This window comes from Silurus aristotelis (genome assembly GCF_946808225.1).
Source record: "Silurus aristotelis genome assembly, chromosome: 1".
Taxonomy (NCBI): Eukaryota; Metazoa; Chordata; class Actinopteri; order Siluriformes; family Siluridae; genus Silurus; species Silurus aristotelis.
Window position 1 is genome coordinate 35,514,351 of NC_139574.1, and position 22,682 is coordinate 35,537,032.

General features: G+C 40.2%; 2 protein-coding genes across 3 annotated transcripts in view; one reads left to right on the forward strand and one right to left on the reverse strand.

Moving 5' to 3' along the window:
* The window catches only part of cadm4 (cell adhesion molecule 4), a 206,298-nt gene extending 196,197 nt beyond the window's left edge, over positions 1–10,101 (reverse strand). Inside the window, exon 1 of one of the 2 annotated variants that reach the window (XM_083537910.1) lies at positions 9,826–10,101. In XM_083537910.1, coding sequence (XP_083394036.1) covers positions 9,826–9,898 — 73 coding nt within the window. In that variant the 5' untranslated portion in view covers positions 9,899–10,101. The remainder of the gene's footprint in view (positions 1–9,825) is intronic. The other variant, XM_083537907.1, reaches the window with a different exon arrangement.
* The window catches only part of LOC310723663 (uncharacterized protein), a 122,486-nt gene that overhangs the window by 8,734 nt on the left and 91,070 nt on the right, over positions 1–22,682 (forward strand). The window lies entirely within an intron of this gene.

Consider the following 22,682-nt stretch of genomic DNA (forward strand, 5'->3'; position numbering starts at 1 on the left):
CAAAAATGTATTATAATTATATAAAGACATCCTAAACAATTTGGGTGCCTCCAGCTTTGTGGTAACAGTTTGGAACATACAGCAGGAAAGGTCAGGTGACCCAATACTTTTGCCAATACAGTGTTTGTGTGTGTGTGTGTGTGTGTGTGTGTGTGTGTGTGTGTGTGTATATATATATATATATATATATATATATATATATATATATATATATATATATAAGAAATTCAGAACTATGCAAGAAATTGACCCAAAAAAAAAAAAAAACTTGGAGTGTCTTGAAAAACTTTAAAGCTGTAAATATTTAGTTATAATTTTCAGAACATGTGATAGTGTAGGAGTATTCATTTACTTTCATTTACTTTCTGAAAAACAACGATTCTCCGCTATATTCTGTTCGCATCCAGTCGATCAGTCAACGGAGAATGAGAAGAGGAAAAAGCTACAGTTTGCATCTTGGAGCAATGGCAAAAAAAGTTATAAAGCATTAATCTATCTTTGTTTTGCTGCATGACTAATGTCTTTCATCGAACCATTGACTGTTGCTGTGGGGTCAGGTTTTTTCCAGCTGGTCTGACCCTTGACCTGAGCGGGAACACTGATTAGAGGGACTGGGAGCCATTTTTTTAGAGGGAGATAAAAAATTTCTTGGAGCTTTCTGATGCTCTTTTTTCTTTTCTCCTTCTCCTGGCTTGGGGCCGAAGATATCAGCGTTGCAATTCTCATTTATACAGCATGCTGCTGAGGACTTGAGTGGGTGTTTTGTCAAGTGCAGAGAGGGTGAAGAGTGTGTGTGAGCTTCACCCTGGACTCACCACTCACAGTGACAGATGCAGTGGACAGTGGGTGGCTCGAAAAAATGCCCCAATTGATCATTTGCTCTCTGTGTCGCTGCCATGTTTTCCTCTTGTTCTCTGTAGTCATCAACACCCTGACCACTCACCTCTTCTCTATTTGTCTTACAAGTGGTGTTTTCTTCTTCCCCCTCAAATGCACTCTTTCCTCTTGGTGGAATCGTTGCAAAACTCTTCTGCTCTGCATGTGCTTCTCTCTTGCTCTCTGTCTTGCTTTTTCTCTCTATAACCCGCCGGCCTTCTTCTTTCTTTCTGGAGATGGCTCGTTTGGCTGCCATTTGTTCTCTTCCCCTTTTCTCTCATCCGCCGCCCACTGATCGCCGAATGAGGGATTTTTCTTCTCGCCCAAGATTCATATGGCATTGACTTGTTCATATGACTTTTTAATGACTTGTTAAAAAAAAAAAAAAGGATAGAAAGACGTTTGATAGGCAGACATTTCCCTCACTGATCAGAATTTCTGGTGAACAGAAAAGCCGAACCCCACACGCACACAAGATGAGAAAGATAAGATAAGGAAAGATAAGAAATTCTTAGTTTTGTATGAATGATGTAGTTGTGTAAAGGCATCCAAAGCGGCACTTGGAAACCTTGGAAAACAAATTCTCAACAGCCGCAGCACAGCAATGTCTTCAGTTTTGTATATGCAGCATTAGTAAGTTAGTTATAGTAGTGTCCACAGACTGGAAATGCAAATCTGCCTTTGGGTTTGCGACAAAAAACTAAGAAAATACATTTAAACTATGTAAAAATTCTAAAACCTTACATTCATACATAAAAATGTGGTTTATCACACCTGAGTTCAATTTCTCTCGCCCCACCCAGGCCTGATTACTGCCACACCTGTTTACAATCAAGAAATCTCTTAAATAGGACCTGGCTGAAGTAGACCAAAAGATCCTCAAAAGCTAGACATCATGCCAAGATCCAAAGAAATTTAAAAACAAATGAGAAAGAAAGTAATTGAGATCTATCAGTCTGGAAAAGGTTATAAAGCCATTTCTAAACCTTTGGGACTCCAGTAAACCACAGTGAGAGCCATTATTTACAAATGGCAAAACATGGAACAGTGGAGACCCTTCCCAGGAATAGCCGACCGACCAAAATTACCCCAAAAGCATAGCCACGACTCATCAAATAATAAAAACCTTAATTTAAAAACTGCATGTTGTGTTCACTTGTGTTATCTTTTACTAATATTTAAATTAGTTTGATGATCTGAAACATTAAAGTGTGACAAACATGCCAAAAAATTAGAAATCAGAAAGGGGGGAAACACTTTTTCACACTACTGTATGCATATTTATCAATCACATATCCATACCTACTCACATTCCTGTCTCAGCACTCAACATTCTAAAGGCAGATGGCAAAAATAAGAACTGATTCCTCGCCCATCGCTTCTTACAACGTCTCCTTAAACAATGGCTGGAATTGAGAGTGTAAGTGATGAGAAGAATCGTCATCATTTAGCTGCCCCCTGCGTCTTACCGACGAGTGCATTTGCTGCCTTAACCGAGAAACCATTAAAAGTACAAAGCCTTACATTTGACTTTGTTCAATTCAATTCTTTTATAATTTTAGGTAAAAAAAAAAAAAAAAAAAAGAAGATTTATTTGCCAAAAGAAAAAACCCTACATGGCAGTAACACAGCAGCAGGCTGCGTCCAGCAGAGGTGTCCATGGAGACGGGGGATTCCTGCTGTGCTTCATAAAAAAATTCTCTGGAGAGGTTTTGGGGTCTCCTGAAAGTGGGAATAAGCAGTCAGACACTGAGGGAAAAACAAAGACCATAGTCATTAACATCAGGAGCGTATGAGACCTGGACATGCTGCGTGGTGCATTTAGTAAATGTTTTATTGAGCAATAAGTGCAGAACTGGACAGGGAAAAAATAACTAACTAAATAAATAAAAAAACCATCACATGTCTTAACATCCACTATGTAGGATTTTCTCTATTGTCTATAACTATGTAATGAAGATACATGATTTAATCATTACGAATCAATCTGATGTGATTTCTGCTTATTCATTATGCATATATGGCTGTCCATCAATCATTTACATAGTCCTTCTTAGTCACAATGTTTTTGTCCTTGTTCTTGTTTTGATTCCTTTTCTATTATCTTCGAATTATTTCAGTGGTCCTAAGAAATCTTCTGTACATACATGTACATAATAAAAAGTCCTGTTTATGTTTGGACTATGTGCTCAGGATGCTCAAGTGCATGCAAAAAACATCTCTTTCCGATTTCCACCCTGACTCGTGGTCCCTGCAATTCTTTCGGTCGTCCTACTCCTGGTGAAACTGCTACATTTTACATCCAGAAAAGATTTACAACCTGGTTAAGCAAACATCTGTCCTGTTTGACAAGGGAACACGAATGTTATCGTGGGCAAGTATTTCTTGTCGGATGTAATAAGGTGTCGTCGCTTACTAAAATGACAACAGGGCTGTGTTGACTGCCTGTTTGAGCTGAGAATATGTCGCCCCCCGAAGCACTACTTCTGTTTGAATGTGGAGTTCAAAAAGAAAATGTCTGCTTTCTGCAAACACCTTCACACAGCAGGTATGCTTTCCATCTCAATGCTAGTCTTGCTATAGTCACTCTTTGTTTCTTAGATATTTGGACTCCTTAAAAACCGAAAAAGCGCACTTCTTCTCTTCCTCCAGTCTGCGTCACTGTCACCCTTCAATCTCTCGACACAGCCTTGAAGGCTGGGTGCGCTTGCGCGGCATTAACCGTTCTCTCAAGAAGCCCCGTAACCTTTCTCTCGCCGCGGTTCCTTCATTTAATCGAGTCTAGCGGGGGCTTCGGTTCTCATCCTGTTTGAATAATTACATCTCGGGCTTGAGATCTCCAGCTTTCTGTGCTTAAAAATGTGTTTAAAGGAGTCGTTGTCTTTTTTTCCCTCTCCCTTTTGGGCCCTCTGCTGCTTGTTAGACGAATTGGAATAGTGTGGAAAACACGCAGCATGTTATCCTTACTGATATGTCTAGTTTCCTATTATGGAAAGTCAAAGGCCTAGGCTAGTTTTCAGCCGGGGACGGGGAAATATCGGCAGAATACTTTGCATTGCCATACAAATGTTTATCGTATAGAAACACAAAGAACAGAAAAAGGAAATACCTTGTAATTTCTTCAGCAAGCATAGAGGTTGACATGTGGCTTCAAACTATCTAAATAATCACATATAATCAAAGGTTGGCATTTTATAAAAGAAATCTCTCCAATACGTATTTCTATGCAGAAGCAAAGGCTTTGATTGAGTTTGGTTTTCGTGTGTATGTGAGTGTGTGTGTGTGTGCACAGAAATGAGACAAGACGGATCAAGAGAGTCATGGAAACGAACAGAAGAATGTGCTCCTCTTAATACCAACAGCCTCTTGACTTACACAATTCACTCGCTCCGATGTTCTTTACCTCCCACAAGCTCTGCCCTTTTATTGTGATCTTCACACACAATACAGCTTCAGCTACAGCTGTTCTGCATCCCCGCTGAGCTCTGCTGCTACATGAGCGCATTACAATTTAATTCCACCTCGCGCTAAAAAACCCGACGAGTGAAAAAAATACGTGCTTTCTAACTGTCTGTATCTCAATTTCCTCGACTGCCCTGTGCCGCTGTTTTTCCCGTCTATGCATCCGTAATACTCGCGTTTCTGTCAAACGCGTCCTATCAGCCCAACCCCTTTATGGATTAGCAGAGATGAAACTGCCTTGAATTCGGATGACTGAGAGGAGATGAATGGATATACGGGAAATATAAGGAAGAGCTGCTACATATATCCGTATAACAAGAAAAAAACATTTCAGATGCATCATATTAGTTATATTGGAATAATTGTGTCATTCGGCGGCTTGGTGGGAAATGGAGGGTTGTTTTTTTTTTTTTTAAATAGAAACAAGTAATGTCTGAAACAAAAAAAAAAAACTGGACTAGAAAGAAGACAAGAGTAGAAATCTGTTCTCATGCTGCTTGTATCTTTATTGCAAATTAAACATGACTAAACATATTTTGTATTCTGTGAGCCTCTACTGTCAAAAATAAAACCTCATGGTGCTCGAGGTGCAATGAAGTGGTCATCATTAGTAAGTTTAGGTTACAGTATGTCTACACAAATCCAGATACATTATAAGACAACATTAGTTGTGTAAAATTGCTCTGCGTTCACACTATCGCTTTCAATTGTTTCCCCAAAGTTGCTCATCCGCATCGAAAAACATTTACCTCTCTGAAATGTATTTCTTTCTGATTGATAGGTACTGATGATAAATCTGTAACCTCATTATCCACAAGAAAAAGACGGCCTATAAACGTCGTCTCGGATCTTTAAGATTCGCGCTGATGGAAAGTTTGGAAATAAAAGCTTTATAGCTCTAATAAACAGCGAGAAGATTCATGTGTTAAAAAACTTGGGTCTAATATTTGAATGATTGTATTAGTGCTATAAAATGAATCCATGCCTCAGGAAATTGTATTTTATAGTCCCAAAAGGCTGCAAAAACTATTTCAAGCCTCAGATTAATATTTTCACTTGTCACAAACAATTTAACAGAAATTGGAATTCGATTTGTGGTTTAAATTCTAGTGACAAGAAGGCTGTGGGTTCAAATCCCACACCTGCCACGAAGGTGTGTATACATAAAAAAAAGCCATAAATCTCAAATCATTATTAACTGGTTGTGTAAAAACCACATGCTTTAAGGAAATGACACAAGTGAATTGAAACCACACTAAGGAAGTGAGAAATCATGTGAAAAAAAAACGTTTGACGCCGTAAACGACGACACGAGAGGAGGTTGAGTGTGCGAGATCAGCTTGGTTTGATTAATAGTTATGGTAAATAAAAAACTGGTGACCGGCACCAACCGCAGCCTGCGACTTACCACCGAGGACTGATGGAGGTATAAAGCAGGAACACAAATAGATGAGCACACCATCAGGCTTTATCACTCTCAGTCTCCCTGTCTCTCTTGCCAAAGAGTGAATGCGGTGCATGCAACGGGCGCGATTAAACGCCGTCATGGCCACCAGCCCTGACTTGTCTATATAATCCTAACGCACAAAACAAACGCCCCCTCAATTTTTTTTCTTTAATCCTTCACACCCATCTCAGAGACTTTCAAAATAAAGCATTATAGAGCAAGCATGAAATGAGCAATACAAAGTAACTTAGTAACTAAACAAAGTAGTAACTAAACACTTAGTGCTCTTCGGGGCGGCCTGCTCTCGACCCAGGCGAAGAGGAGAAGCTAATCTTACAAAAGGCTTCGAGATTCCAGGATTTTACTTTGATTGCCGTTCTGAACCATGCGGGCGGTGGAAGGTGGGTTCACTTCTTTTAATTAAATGTCAACATCTTTATTTTCGCGGGAGAATAACGCACCCATGGGCTCCGGATCAAACAGATCAACAGCGGCTTACGGAGGAGGCGTTCGAGAACGGTGTCGAGTAAAGATGCCGCATTCGGGGGACGACGTAGAAGGGAAGCCTATGGCTCACACTCGAGACGAATGCGAGACCCGCATGAGAAGTGGAATCATTTTCAGCATAGGAAAACTGTAAATCTGAGTGCATGTGTATGTACACTGCAAGCAAAGAAGGGTTTTTTTTGTTTGTTTTTTTTTACGGTCTGCTGGCACCGGCGAACGTTGACAGAGTCCAGGCGAATGATGAAAACAGATTCGAGTGAACGACTCGTGTATTGCTCTCCACTAAATAAACAAATCGGAGTGATTAAGCGGATGAGGCCAGCGAAAACTAAAGTAATAGCGGTGCCAGGAGCCGAGCACAGATCGTCACACTGCTTTGCCTACGTGTGTGCGCACGTATAGGTTTGCTTGTGTGTGTGTGTGTGTGTGTGTGTGTGTGTGTGTGTGTGTGTGTGTGTGTGTGTGAGAGAGAGAGAGAGAGAGAGAGAGAGAGAGAGAGAGAGAGAGAGAGAGAGAGAGAGAGAGAGAAGGGCAAAGGACTGGTTTGATCTCAGGGATACACAACGTGTTTCTGCTCGCCCCGAGCCTGAGGGGACTCACAGCCACAAAAGCTATGTAAACGAGGAATCGGCTATCAGGTGAGTGATTCAAAATGTTCATGTAAACACACACACACACACACACACACATTTACACACCTGGAGACAACTCCGTATTACTCCTCTGTTTCTGCAACCATCTCCGTTCCATCCCTCATGTCTCCACTGTCTATTAGAGACCAGGCACATACTTTGTTCCAGGTTCATTATCCGCCTGCTTTCTGCTTCACCCCGGCGCTGGGTGAGGCGGGATGGAGCAGAAATATGGACCGTCTGGGGGGCCCTGAGGACTGGTTTTTGAGAAACGCTGCTCTAAATGAACCCATCTTTCTTTCTGTCATGCTTTTCACTCTACCTCCCTCTCTCTTACCCTCCTTCCCTCCCTCCATCTTTTCATGGCTCGGGCCCATCTTATTTCACTCTCCATCTGCATCCTGCTTTTTGCCTTGTTCATTTGAGTCACAACTGTATGCAGGCTGAGAGCACCTCCTCTCTTCATCCCTTTCTCTCCCTCTCTTTTTCTCACCAGGCTCTTCATCACCACCTCTCTGCTCAATGAGTTTTTCCATCCAGTACTCCAGGGGTGGGAAGGACGCCATGTAAATCTGCTATCAAAAGTCTCATCTGATTTGCCAGACAACATGATGCGATCAGACCTCTCTCTCTCTCTCTCTCTCTCTCTCTCTCTCTCTCTCTCTCTCTCTCTCTCTCTCTCTCCCCTCTCTTTCATTCTAACCCCCTCTTACTCTCTCTCTCGTTCCCTCTCCACCGTCTTCTCCTCCCTCCCCCACTGCTTCATGTCACCGAAGAGATTAATGAGTCTGATCGCCAAACCGCCTCCCAGCCTCAGTTGTCCAATAAGGAGCCCTGTAAGTAACACACACACACACACACACACACACACACACACACTCACACAAGCTACACATACAGCCGATCATGCATAACAAACACACACTGGGAGCTGAACCGCATGCTAGACTGCGGGATGCCACATGACCCGGTGAGCTCTATTTATTAAAGCGTAGCAAATTATATTTCAACCCCACGCATCATCGCAGCGTGAGAGCCTCGAAAAAACAAGGGGGATCAGAAACAATGGCGGAAACGAGCTATGAAAATGATTAGAGCCCATTACTAATCGAAAAGCTGTTTGAAAAAGCGAAAAGCAAGCGCTAGAAAGAGATTACAATTTTCCACTGTTATATCATTCACCATCAACCAGATTTGCAGCTAAATCTTTGAAACAACAAAGTAATCCCTTTGCTTTTTTTTCTCCTTTCACACATATGCAAGTGATTAGGTGAAGAAATATAAAAAAAAAAAGGCTGCTCAAATATTTTGGGAAAAAAAAGCCCTAATAAATAACAATGATATGTGGTATGGAGGCGATCTGGCAGGACGCTCGTTCTCTGCTCACACACCTGACACATGTCACGAATTCATTTACAGGTGGTGGAGGTGTGTTGCCTCCTACATGAGCAGAGAAAATCACTAGACTGGACTCCGGCCAGACAGGAGCGTACCGCTGAGCTCTTCTTTTGTTACAGAACTCCCTCGAGATGATGCACTTATCATGGGATGGCAGGCGTGAAACACACCGCCCTGTTGGGGATTGCATGGGCGAAGGCCTGGAGGGGTAGGAGGAGGAGGAAGCAGCAGATGAGGCAGAGAGGGGGACGTATACTGCCGATGCCATCCATCCTGCAAGGGGTGACATCGTGAGCTCCACAATGCTCATCTACACTCAGGGTCATACAGAGCACAGGACGGGTTATTACGGAAAATCAAGGATGCAAATCAAATCCAGATTGATGGGGAAAGGATTTATGATTGGCCGTCGTGAAGTCAAAAATAAATCCTTAGAGGGATCCGTTCATGCGTTTGGGTTGGAATGAAGAGAATAGTTAGAAATATACATAAATAAATCAATAGATAAATCAATTCCTACATACTGTACATACATATCTCATAGATAGAAAAAAGAAATACACATATTTGTGTGCGTGTGTGTTTCGAATTCAGCGCAAGCCAAAAGTTCATGCCCATTTTGTACTTGGCCTAACGACCCACAAATCTATCTATCCCTACAACCTGACGACAAGAAGCAGTGCCCTTACTGCAAGCAGGCTGCAGTCAGAAAAGAGAACAATGACAAAAGCAAGGTGTCCGATGGCTGCGTCCCAAACCACACAGTACAGTACTACAACGTGCACCTACCCTTACCACCTCATCTCCACCTCATCCTTACAACACTTCCTACAGGTGTATTATAAGGAGCAATACAGTAGATATAAAACGGGTGGGGGGGGGGGGGGTGGACGGAAGCTGCTGCACGGCTTGGAACGCGGTCCTGGTTGTGACCTCATTCAGTGCAATCACTCAATCGCAGCCTGTGTTGTGACGTCGTTCTGGGCAATCACTGGGAATTTCAGGGGTTTTATTGCAAAAAAGAAAAAAGAAAGAGTAAAGAAAAGAAAGCCCTGGTTTCTGTCCAATGCAAATGAAGGGAAATGAATGGAAAGTACGAAACACCAGCACTATGCTTTCCATTAAACAGGCCATGTGGAGGAAATGAATGAGTGTGTGTATACATATATATATGTGTGTGTGTGTGTGTGTGTGTGTGTGTGTGTGTGTGTGTGTGTGTGTGTGTGTGTGTGTGTGTGTGTGTGAGAGATCGAGCCTGTAGGAAAGGAGAGATCACTTATACACGCGCGTTGTAGGCGTACCAAAAGCATAATAACACACGGGCACGGTGAGCGCACGCACGCACGCACGCACTCACACACACACACACACACGCACGCACGCGGGCGCGCATACACATCGGACTGAGGTTCATGGAGAGAGAGGGATGTGGACAAAATAGTGAGACAGTGGGACAGTTGAGAGCATGGACAGTGTAAGGGACAGACATGGATCGGGTCTTACCTGTGCGCAGGAAGGACAGTAGGAGCAGAGTGAGGAATACACCGCAGTACCTCCAAACGGACAAAAATGCCATGGCAGCTCTGCTTCCGTATTTAAGTCCTTCTTCCAGTCCGATCCCGATGCGTGTTAAAAGTTTGTTGCGGAACTCCGAGGTTGGCTAAAATCGGCTGGTTCTTACATACTAACGCCACTGAGATGCGCTGATCTGAGCGGCTCCTGGAAGGTCCGGCTTTTCCACCGCGTACTTCACACTGCTGTCAACTGGCAGGACAGAAGGGGGTGGGGATGAGGGGGCGTTACTAAGCCCGAGCTCGACCAATCACGTCGAAGTGGATGAACCAAGGGCGGGGTTTTGATAGCAATTTAAAGGCAATCATGGGCGGGGTTTGGTTGCCAATTAAAAAAAAAAGATTGTAAAAAAAAAAGAAAAAAAAAGCATGGCTTTTTAAAATAATTGAAATCAATGCGCCATAAACGTGATTAAGTGCAAGCATTAGCGGCATTACAGAGCACAGGATGCGCTTTACTGTTTCACATTACAGCCTGATCTTAAAACTCCTCAGGCTTTGCTAATGAAATGGATTCAGAATCACGGCTTGCTGTGGATTTGTAAAGGATTCGGACAATTTATGGTCCCTTTCATGTTCTTCTTCTTTTCTTGGTTTTTTTTTTTTTTTAAATCAAGGTTAGGTCTTCCTGGGGTCTTCGGGAAATTTGCAGCATTGATAAATGGCCAGAGGAACCTTGGATCTTCATCCTCCAGGCACTGCGTTTACAGTGAAAAGAGAAGGTCTTGTGATTTACGCGTCGCAAAGCTTGTGTTTGGCGACACCACTAGGTGATTTAGGCACACTACAAAGCTGAAAGAGATATGGATGGATGTGTGTGTGTGTGTGTGTGTGTGTGTGTGTGTGTGTGTGTGTGTGTGTGTGTGTGTGTGTGTGTGTGTGTGTGTCGGGGGTTGGTTGCTGGTTGATTTTATTGGACAGCGCATGTAGGGCGTTTTGAAGACAAGGTGATGGAGGTGAGATTGAGATGGTTTGGACATGTGCAGAGGTGGGACATGGGGTATATCTGTAGGAGAATGCTGAGGATAAAGCCACCAGAAAGGAGGAAAAGAGGAAGACCAAGGAGGAGGTTTATGGATGTGGTAAGGACAGGGGGGGGTATGGAGACGGCTGATCCTCTGTGGAGACCAATAATGGGAGAAGCCAAAAGAAGAAGAAGAAGAAGAAGAAGAAGAAGAGAAATAGAAATTGTATTGGTTTTAATGGAAACTGTAACTGCGTAATCATGTGAGTCTCTACTGGAATGAGGAGGTTGTAGCTTAATGGTTTAGGCATTGGTTTTTAAATCCATAGGTCGTAAGTTAGAATCCCAGCTAGACCAAACTACCACTCCTGGGCCCCTAAGCAAGGCCCTTAACCCTATATTTGCTCAGTTGTATGAATGAGATATAATGTAATTCACTCTGAATAAGGGTGTCCACCAAATACCATAAATGTAAATGGTTATTTGTAGCCTTCTATTGGTGGCATGTTATGTCTAGCAGATACCATTAAGGACCAATAGAACTCCTCTGAGATACTGAAGATACTGAAGATCATATGATGTAGCTTCTGGATACCAATAGGGTCTATTAGGACATTATCATATTCAGCATCCAGATTATCTCATGTTTCTTTGGTTAGAGGGGAATAATGGTTGTAATAATGTACACTTGAGGAGATGGGAGAACATTAATGGTTGTATGGGTAAGCTAATACTGTGTAGTGGAAACCATTTATATTCAGGTGATTGGTTCTATTGTTTGCTTTTATTTATTTGTTTACCAGGAAATACAAAAGACTATGCAATATGCAAATGCACAACATTGTTAGATGAGTGCAGGAAAATACAAACACTAGACAGAGCAATAAATACATCTTGGGTAAAGGAGGAATTGTAAAGTTTAGAACACGTAGTCCTGAAGCCCAGTGTAGTGGGACAGAATATTGTGACTCCAGGACAACTGTGCAACCTACAGTACTGCGGGAAAGATGTAGGCAGGTGCAAAAGAAAGAATGCTGTCAACAATAGAAGTGTTAATAGTTTAAAAATAGAAAGTGAATAAACAGAAGATAAATCCAAATCAAATTAATATTTGGTGGGACTACCCTTTGCCTGCAAAACAGCATCGATTCTTCTAGGTACACTTACACTCAAAATCCTCTTTCTGTAATCACAGACAGACTTAATGATGTTGAGATCGGGGCTCTGTGGGAGCCAAAACTATTACTATTAGGACTCCTTGTTCTTCTCTATGCTGAAGATAGTTATTAATGTCATTGGCTGTATGTTAGGGGTCGTTGTCCAGCCTAAAACATTTGCACAGTACTGTACAATTGATTAAGATGCCATTAAAAGGGATGATTAAAAACCCACATTTTCTCTCCATGTCACCCCTATTCTTGCCCTCTCTCTCTCTCTCTCTCTCTCTCTCTCTCTCTCTCGCTCTCTCTCTCTCTCTCTCTCTCTCTCTCTCTCTCTCTCTCTCTCTCTCTCTCTCTCTCTCTCTCTCTCTCTCTCTCTCTCTCTCTCTGTTGAGTTAAACATGAGGTACAAGTGGCCAGTGTTCATGTCCCTTTTCTCTCCTCGGATTTGCCTGGTTCAACCTAGCATCCTGCCCATATATATATATATATATATATATATATATATATATATATATATATATATATATATATATATATATATATATATATATATATATATATAGTAGTTAATGTCAATAGTCTACTACAATGGCTCAGGACCACAGGTTGCATTTAATCGCCGATCACTGCATATCTTTACAATGATGGAACTGTAATGAATGGATATTTGGTGCCACCCAGGTAAGGATGAATTCCCTTTTTAAGTCTGGTTCCTCTCAAGGTTTCTGCCTCACGCAATCATAGGGTTTTTTTTTGTGCCACACTCGCCACTGGCTCACTTAAACAAACTATAGGGACAAACTATTGCATTCTTTTCTTACCGCTTAAACACCGTAAAGCTGCTTTGAGACAGTGTCAATGTTAAAAGTGCTTTACAAATAAAATTATTTAAACGAATTGAAAAACACTTCAGATATAACCTCATGTGACATTGTTACCTAGGTAACCATAGATAATTCAATTTGCAATTTCAACAATGGACATTGTCCCAAAGCAGCTTTACAGAATAAAATAGGTTGTGAATATATATTTTAGCATTCTAAATTAGTCTTTATATGTTTCTTCCTAATGAGTGAGCCAGTGGTGATAGTGGCAAGAAAAACTCCCTGAGATGGTATAAGGAGCCCATCCTCATCTGGGTGCCACTAAATGTCCATTCATTATAGTTCCATTCAGGGGCACAATTAACAGTTTTAAGGGGGGTATGCAAGACAGAATTTTGGGCCCCTATATATATATATATATATATATATATATATATATATATATATATATATATATATATATATATATATATATATATATATACACACAATGTTATATTATTAATAATAAAGTAAATATAGTTTAATTTTATTTACAGGGAATTTATTTTATTTCACCACAGTGTTATTATTTAAAATATATGTGTGTATGTACGTTTAAAAAAAAAAAAAAAAACTAATTGGAAAAATTTTAATTGATGATTGTGGGGCCCCCTAGCGTTCTCTTGGGCCCATATGCCTGGCATACAATGCACCCCCCCCTAACGGCGTCCCTGGTTCCATTATTGCTGAGGTTATCAAATATTCACTGATAAACACTTGAATAAAAAAGTGTTCATGGTAATCGGAGCCCTTGAAACAAGTAATTAAAGCAAACACTAGTCCAATCCACGTCTATATTCATAGTTCTTGAGTTCAACCCTCCACAGCAACCTCATAGATCCTTAAACAGTTCATGTGGAATGGCAGCAAGTAGCCTTTCAGTTCAAGACAACTCAATCGAGAAGTAGGGCATTAAGATGGCTCAGGCAGGTCCAGAGGGCAGAAGGGGACAGGATCACTGGTATCTCAGGAACTGAATTTAATCAAACAGGCCTGACCAGGCAAATCATCACACTACAGTGGTCCCTGGATCATTCCAGCATTAGTGTTAGCTTGTGATTTATCTATTTTTTACCTCTGCTTATTTGTTAAATGGCCATTTTATTTCCTTGCTGCTTTTATTTCACGACTGTTCTTTGTAGTAAGTCGATCAATCTAAGTGGGCAAAATCAGTTATTGCCGATTGTTACAGTTTATGGCGAATGGAGTGACAAACCCTTAGCAAAAACATAGATCCATCTTGTCTACTTTTACCTTAAACAAATCTTGGGCTCTGGGAAAACATAACTCAGCAGTTGAGTTTGCAAGTAATTGGTCAGATTAATTTTCCACCACAGCAGCTTGGACAGTAATGCCAGCTGCAAGGCAAATCACAGGTTTATATTAATGTGCTTGTTATAATACATTATGGTTTCTATAGTAACAGCTCTTTTGCAGGGATGCTGTGTATAGCGGCGCATTCCTCATAATGTAATAAATGGATGTAATAAAAAAAGGAAGCATGTTATGTAAAGCCCCCAGGACACTGGTTATCTTGGTTGCAAGACAAACTGTTACTTTGTCTTATCACCATAAAATTCAAGAAAAAGACTGTAAAAAAATAGCAGGAAATATTTTGGCAGCGTTTCCATACGATGTGATATAAATTTGAAAAAGTTTTAATGCTGACAAATTACTTTTTGAGAAAACTCTTCGAAATGTGGACTTATTTAATCAACTTTGGGCTTCTTTTTGGGTCACTACAGGGATCAGCCATATGATTAGAACCACCTACCTGTGATATTGTGTGCCACCAAAAATTACTCTGAAAGTGTGCTGTGGTATCTGGCACTGACTTTTTTGTCCAGCACATCCTATAGATGCTTGATTAAAGGTGAGATCTGAGGAACTTGTAGGCAAAACCTTGAAGTCTTTGTCATGTTCCTCAAACCATTTCAGAACAATTGTTTATCCTTTAAGTTAAACGTTGGAGAATAACTAAGGAAATCAAGAAGCGGACGTGACTGTTCACTTGCTCTATAATATATCCCACATTACCTCACTTGGAGCCTACTCTTTCCCATTCTGTAGTGTTGCCGCACAATAAGGTCGGAAACGACATACTGTACATACTCACATGTGTACAGAGACTAAAAGCATTGGGACGGGGACTTCTATCTTTCCGATACTCAGTCTTCTAGAGCAGTATTAGTAAATTTTCCTACATGGCGGAGTTAAATTTTTTCGCTACAGGTGTTTGACTGCTCCACCTGTCACATTTAACTCCTTAAACAAAGGCTTTTAGGGTTTTACAATTGCCACTGGATCTGGAGTTTTTACAGAACTATTGCAGTAAGGTCAATAGCTGACACTCAATGTATCTAACATTTCCACTTTAACCATAAGTGAATCTTTGGAGTGTGAAGAAACTGCTGCATTTTTATTAATTTTTTTATATATAATGAGATGAAGATGGTCGAGGCGGACTTTCAAGTTTTCCCAGAAATCAGACCCATATTGTCGTCTCCATATTGCTGAGAGTGTGCACTGAGATGAGTTGACAAGTGTGGGGGTGAATACCAGCCTTCAGCTCTCAACTAAAGGGAGCACCTTATCGGCACCAATCATTGCAAATTAGGAAAAGAAAATCTTTTGTTTACTCACCTACCCCCCCCCCCCCCCCCCACACACACACACACACACACACACACACACACACACTCACAGGGTGTGATCACTACAGCAAAATGCTAAGCACGCAACACTTTTTTCAGAACACTCAACAGCTCATTCACCCATTTTTACTCAAGGCTTTATCCTGATCGAGGTCATAGCAGATCCTGAGGAAAACTGGGTGTGTGACACACCCTGGATCAAGTGTCCTAAAAGCAACTTTCCGTAAAATGTCTTGTTCATTTTCAAGTGTGAGAATGTGCTAATAATGGCAAGTCTTTTGTCAAATCCAAACAGAGATATATCAAAATATAGTCAAGGTCATAAGTTTTATCCTCTTTGCAGAATCTTTCCTGCCCTACCCTAAATCATTTACAAACATAAGAGGGATCATAAATATTGCATTTTGTGCTATTTCAGCAAGCTTATGTTTTTATCAAATCCAAAAGGCACAAAAGTAACTGAATTGACACAAATCAACGAGGCCAAAAGTTCACACCCGTTTGGATTTTAATACCGTGCATCTGCTGCATATTCAACCTTTTTTCTAACAGCGCCTATATGATGCTGTTTAAATCATTATTGTATTTAGAAATAGCTTTTCAGAAGCTACATGTGATATTTAAAATATTGCTTATTTACACTGATTATTCTGTCTGCATGTTAATGTTTTGATTCAGTACCACTCACAGTAATCATTACCGCAAAATGTTTACATGCCGTTTTTGCACATCTTTCGGGATTGCTGCTATTTGTTCTTTTGCACAATATTCTGTCTACATTTTTTTTGCTACTGTTCACTTTATCTTGATTGCTGCTATTTGCTCAATTGCACAATATTCTGTTTACATTTTTCTGCTACTGTTCACTTTATTTTGTTACTACAGGGTTACCGGCAGAGCTATTTTGTGTTCTGTGTATTGTGTATTGTCTTGCATTGTCCTGTGTTGTCTTTTTGCACTGTTTGCACCAGGTTGCACACATGCACTTTATGTGGCAAGGATTTCTTTTACTAGTCCTTTTTGTTTCTGTGATTGTTGTTTTATGTTGTTTTATGTAGCATCATGGTTCTGGAGGAACGTTTTTCATTTCACTGTGTACTGCATCAGCTATATATGGTTGTATATGGTATCCTTGTTTCTTGTTGCCTTCTTGAAAACCAACAAATGTTTGGACCTTCTGTAATAGTTGTGTAGGAGTCCCTCAGGTGCCCCGTTACTGGAGAATGGGCCATTTATCTGCTCAGGACAAACATGAACATTATACTACTATACTATATGGACACAAGTTTGTTGACAAGTGTGGGGGTGAATACCAGCCTTCAGCTCTCAACTAAAGGGAGCACCTTATCGGCACCAATCATTGCAAATTAGGAAAAGAAAATCTTTTGTTTACAATATTTGTACATGCTTTTTAAACATCCCATTCCCTATTTAGTCTCTGTTTGCTGTTATAATAAAGTCCACTCTTCCAGGAAGATAATTCACAAGATTTTGGAGTGGACTTGTAGAGATCTGTGCTCATTTATCCAGAAGGTGGTTAGTAACATCAGGTACTGATGTGGGTGAGTTGAGGAGGCCTGGGGTGCAGTCAGTGTTCCAATTCATCCCAAAGGTGTGAGGTTAGAGCTCTATAGCAGGCCACTCAAGATCTTCCACTCCAACCCATGTAAAGCATATGTTCATAGAGCTGGCTTTGTGCACAGGAGCATTGCCATGCTGGAACAGGATTGGGTCTCCTGGTTTAAGTGAAGTGAAAATATATTGCTACTGCATCCAAATACATCCTATTGTGTGCTCTAACTGTGACGTAACCACATATTGCTGGAGTGTCCAAATACTTTTGTCCATATAAATAGTATTATTAATCAAATAAAACAGCCATTGATCACGCGGGTAGACAACAAACAGTGTGGTTTAGAATCAAGTTCATCAGGTTTATTTGTGGTTCAGTTTTTATTGTCTTGTGAAAAAGTGGAAACGTCTGCTATGTAAAATAGTCTATTCAGAGTAGCAGTATATAAAAACGTTGCACTTTCTTTTATAGTATTAACAAGACACAGATTGTGCAAGACAGAAGTACACTTATGACCTCAGCTGTAATGCATACAAAATTGAGATGTTTTTTTCTATAGAAAAGACATCAGCTTGGCAATCCTGCGCTGTCTAGGCTTCGTATTTATTCGCTTTGTTGCTAAAATAACACTATATTTCCTTTTGGTGAAGGCAGTCTGAAAGTGTGTTGTTAAGGAACGCTTTCCCAGGTGTCCTCATAAAACTATGCTGATTCAAACTGCCACTGGCTGCACAATCGGATGCAATAAAGCACTTTTGCGGATAACAAGGCGATGCCCAGGAAACGTCTTCTCGTTTTGGTAGCTTGCAGGGCCTCGTGTGTGTAAACGATTCTGCTTGCGCATTAACTGAGATGACAAAATGTCACCCCGTGTGAGTGCTGTATGTCGGATGAATAAATCTACACCATGGACCAAATAGAATTGTTTCAGGATTGTGACCTTGTGCCAGTAAAGTCTGTGTGGTATACAATCTTTATTTTATTGAGCGCTATAAAACGCGTAATTGAATGCCTCTATCAATCAGCCAAATGTGAACGTGTTTGTCACGTCAGTTTTTCTAGCAGTTTATTGCCTTACCTAAACTGTACAATATTGTACAAGAGACATATTTTCTACTGTTCCCCTTTTGTAACATATTTTTAACGGAACTACAGTACATGTGCATTTTTGACAGATACAGGTGGGTGATAAACTCAAAGCAAAGCAGACGTTCTAGTTGCTGTTCTGCTTTAGGAGACATTTAATTGCCAATGGGTTTAATGATCTGTCTAAATAAAATAGACATAAAAAGCATTGCATACCGAAATACACTATATGGACAAAAAATATTGTGATGCCTGACCTTTACATGAACTAGGAGACCCAGAACTTGTTCCAGCATGACAGTGCTCAGGTGCACAAAGCCAGCTCCATGAAAATATGCTTTACATGGGTTGGAGTAGAAGATCTGCTGATCTCAACCATATTGAGAACCTTTGGAATGAATTGGAACGATGACTGCACCCCAGGCCTCCTCACCTCACCTACTTCAGTATCTGACTTTTACCAACACCCTTGTGGCTGAATGAGCATAAATCTTTAAAGCACACTCCAAAATCTAGTGGAACATCTTCTCAGAAGAGTAGAGTAGAGCATTCTGTTCAGGGAAGGAAGAACAGTAGCACGGTGGCAAGTTTTGGAAGAACCAGGTTTATTTTTTATATTTAATTATGTCTTCTCGCACAAGTTTCTCCATGTCTCTCTCTCTTGAGGCACCCTTCTTTCACTCCTCTTGTCCTGTTGCCCAATTCACTGCAAAGGAGAACAATGATTTAACAAATTCCCAAAAGGTTTGTGATTCTTACCGCTTGTCTCCTCCGGCCTCGCCCTCCATTCACAAACCATGTCTCAGCTTGGAAATTTTTTGGAATTGAATGCCTTGTGGAACTCACAAGAACACTTAATGCTTACTGTGCTCCCTGCACTGATTCAATGTATGGCATTAAGATAACAAAATAACTGTGTATAACTATATTGAAGGATGGTTTTTGGATATTTGTTGTATTTATATAAATTATTTTTATTTCTCGGTTGATTTATATAGATTTTCATGTATTGTGTTCTGTTTTTGTATGGCTTTTTTTTAAAAATATAAATATGTTTTAACTTACAGGTCTCTTGTAAAAGAGATTTGACCTCACTGACATAGATGTTTAAGGTTTTAATGGTGACTAGCTGTAGTATTGTTGGAACTTGAATCTGTACACTCACCAGCCACTATAATAGGAACACATGTACACTATTTTGATACTGCAATAATCCAATTAATCAGGTGGCACTCAAGTAGAAGTAGAGATACTCATGTTTTAAACGACTCTGGTAAAGGTTAAAGTACTGACTACACTTTTTTACTCAAGTTAAAGTAAAGAAGTTTCGGTTCTGACATGTACTTGAGTAAAACGTAACCGTTATTACTACCTGTTTTAGTGTCACGCCGGTAAATGCACCTCACATCATAATATATAGACACAAAATAATTTCAAATGTTGTTACCTAATGAATGTATCCAGGCTGAACATCCACCATATAGAACACAAGCAGAGAAAAGATGATGATGATCAGGTGATCAGGAAAGATTGCTCATCATCACCGCACCCTGCAACATCGTATATCTGCTATAAATGGACATTTGGTGCAACCCAGATGAGGATGGGTTCCCTCTTGAGTCTGGTTCCTCTCAAGGTTTCTTCCTTATGCCATCTTGGGGAGTTTTTCCTTGCCACAGTCGCCATCGGCTCACTCATCAGGGACAAACTTACTTATAAAGAACATATTCACTTTTAATCACCACATTATCTGTGTAAAGCTGCTTTGAGACAATGATCATTGTTAAAAGCGCTATACAAATAAAACTGAATTGAATTGAATTGAAAGTCTTTGTTCTCAGTCATGTTTACATCGCTGACTCCCTCTGTCTCATCCACGTTACCAAAACTTCTTGTTGCCTTTTGACTTGCTTATTGTTAGCTTCATAAACTAGCCTGGTGTGTAAAAGCCAGAAAATTATACACCACTGGTATATTGAAAAAGATCTGCAAAGAAAAGAAATAGGTTAATGGACTGAAAACAGCACGCAATGAGAAGACAAAATATTGATCATGTCACCAAATAGATTAGAACTGAAGTAACGAGCCTGGTTATATGATGTAAGAGGTAGAAAGTACAGATGTTTGTGTAAAAATAATGTAATGAGTGAAACTACAAAGTAAAGTATTGATACCAGAAATATCTATTTAAGTACAGTAACAAAGAATTTGTTCTTTGTTACTTCCCACCTCTGATCCAAATACACATTAAACACAAGAAAGGGGGGAAAAGATGTTTCATTTCAAATCTTTTAGAAACTGCAGATCTCCTGGCTGATCTCCCCAGTTAGTGACAGTACTGCAGACAGGTACATCTTGTTAATCAGAGAGATCAGAGAAGTTCGGAGTTGACTAGAAGGGTATGAACCTTGAGGTGGATGGACTGAAATGGCAGAAAGACCATGTCAAATTTTACTCCTGTCTGCTAAGAAGTGGAATTTTTTAACTACAGCAGGGAGCATGGAGAGCAAGATTGTATTTTTTTTAATCCAATCCACATCACTTTCTAGATTGTGCTTCTACAAACATGATTTGCTGGTTGAATAACTGAGCATGGGCTTCTTAATGAAGTGGTGTCTTGGTGTAGTTTGTTGCTTCACTTTCCTAACCAAGTGTATAGTCTATGGTAGTGATTTTGGACACAAGCCTATTGAACACTCTCCCAGCACCTCCTTTGGAATAAAGGTAGGATACAGAGGACATGAAAAATCTAGGCAATAACATTTCTCCCAGTTGCACATTGTGCTGTGTGTCTCTGTAATGGAGAGTCTTTGTTCAAAAATTATTATTATTGCATTATTAATGGCTGCCTCTGGTCAGCCACACAGTGATAAAAATCGAACCGGAAAATGGCATGGAGAGTAGTGATCAAATTAGCAGTTATGATAGCGTGGACGTTAATGAAGTGCCGCGCCTCACTACAGTTAACGTAATATAGGAGGTAATATAAGAACTGAAGTTGTTAAAGATGAATGGATGCCATATCGCCTATTCCGGATGAGGCGGAAGATCTGGAGAATATTAAGCAGGGTACCAGTCGTGCAGCACACTTAGATAATAGACCTTTTATGTCATTTTTTATGCAATTGTATTTTATTATTATTGCCTAACCTGGCACGAGACCATTTTTTGCTTGTAGGGTTCGCCTGCATTTTTTCCCCCTTTAATACAGGCTTTTTTTTATCCAGCTTAACCTTCCCCCAAGACATATCTTCAAAGCACACCCCTGTTTTAAGACCTTTGTAGCAACTACAGCCTGCCTCGGGATATTTCCAGTCTCAAGATCTTTTCCTTGTTGTTTTGCTTTGGTTAAAGCATCAAACTCTAAAACCATGAAAACCTGATTAAGATCAGAGTAAATGATGTAATTTAATTGAAATCCCAAAAATGTGTCCCACGTCGATAAAAAGAAGAAAAAAAAAAGAATGTAATTTGCCAGCTGTACTCTAATAATTTGCTGAACACATACACATACACCTTTGGTCATTTTTTAAATCCTTAGAGGTCTCGGGAGGGTTTTCAATCGCTGTCAGATAATGCGGTACTCTTGCAAGAGGGAGAAATGTGTTTTTATAGATTTGGTGATTCTTCATGATGATGGTGAACCTGCTCTGTCTGAAATTATTACCATTTAGAGGGCTCTCCTGAGGCTTGCTGAAAAGATATTATCCTCTTCTTATTAAACAACACTGAGGATGACTTGAAACTGAGCTGTAGTGGTGACTGAGTTGACTGCATGGTGTCCAGGAAATATAAGTATATTGGAATTTCGGGTAATCATGAACATACCTTCATGGGACTATACACAGGCATAACATTATGACCACTGACAGGTGAAGTGAATCACACTGATTATCTCTTCATCGTGGCAAATAAGACATTGAACTTTGGATCAAAGGGTCATAAGTTCAAATCCCAGAAATCACCAAGCAGTTGCTTTAGGGCCCTTGAGCAAGGCCCTTAACTGCTCTGGATAAGAGTCTCTGCAAAATTCCAGAAAGGTAAATGAACAATATAAGGTAAGGTACTGGTTCTATTTCTTCCTACATCCTCTTTTGGTACTGTCTATCACTAAGTGAATGATAAGTGACCATTAGTACATCTAAGTGTAAAATGTATTGTGTATAGTGTGCTGCAGGCTACCTGTGGCTTTTCCCCCTAAATATATATCAGGTTTCTTGATTGATGACTTCTTATTACTCAACATGGCATCAAGGAGGATTGCATTTTGTCTTCTCCATTTTCACGTCAACTTGATATTACCTTTTCACCTTACCGCCTTCACATGTTCTGCATGTCTGTCAATTCTTTTCAGCTACAATTATGCCAATACAGCATATTTATTTTTACAAGTGTAGACACAGTTCAAAATATTTTCCACTCTTTTTCATTTTTTTGATCCTCATTTAATCATTTCAGCTGTTTTCCAATCTGCTGCTTGCAT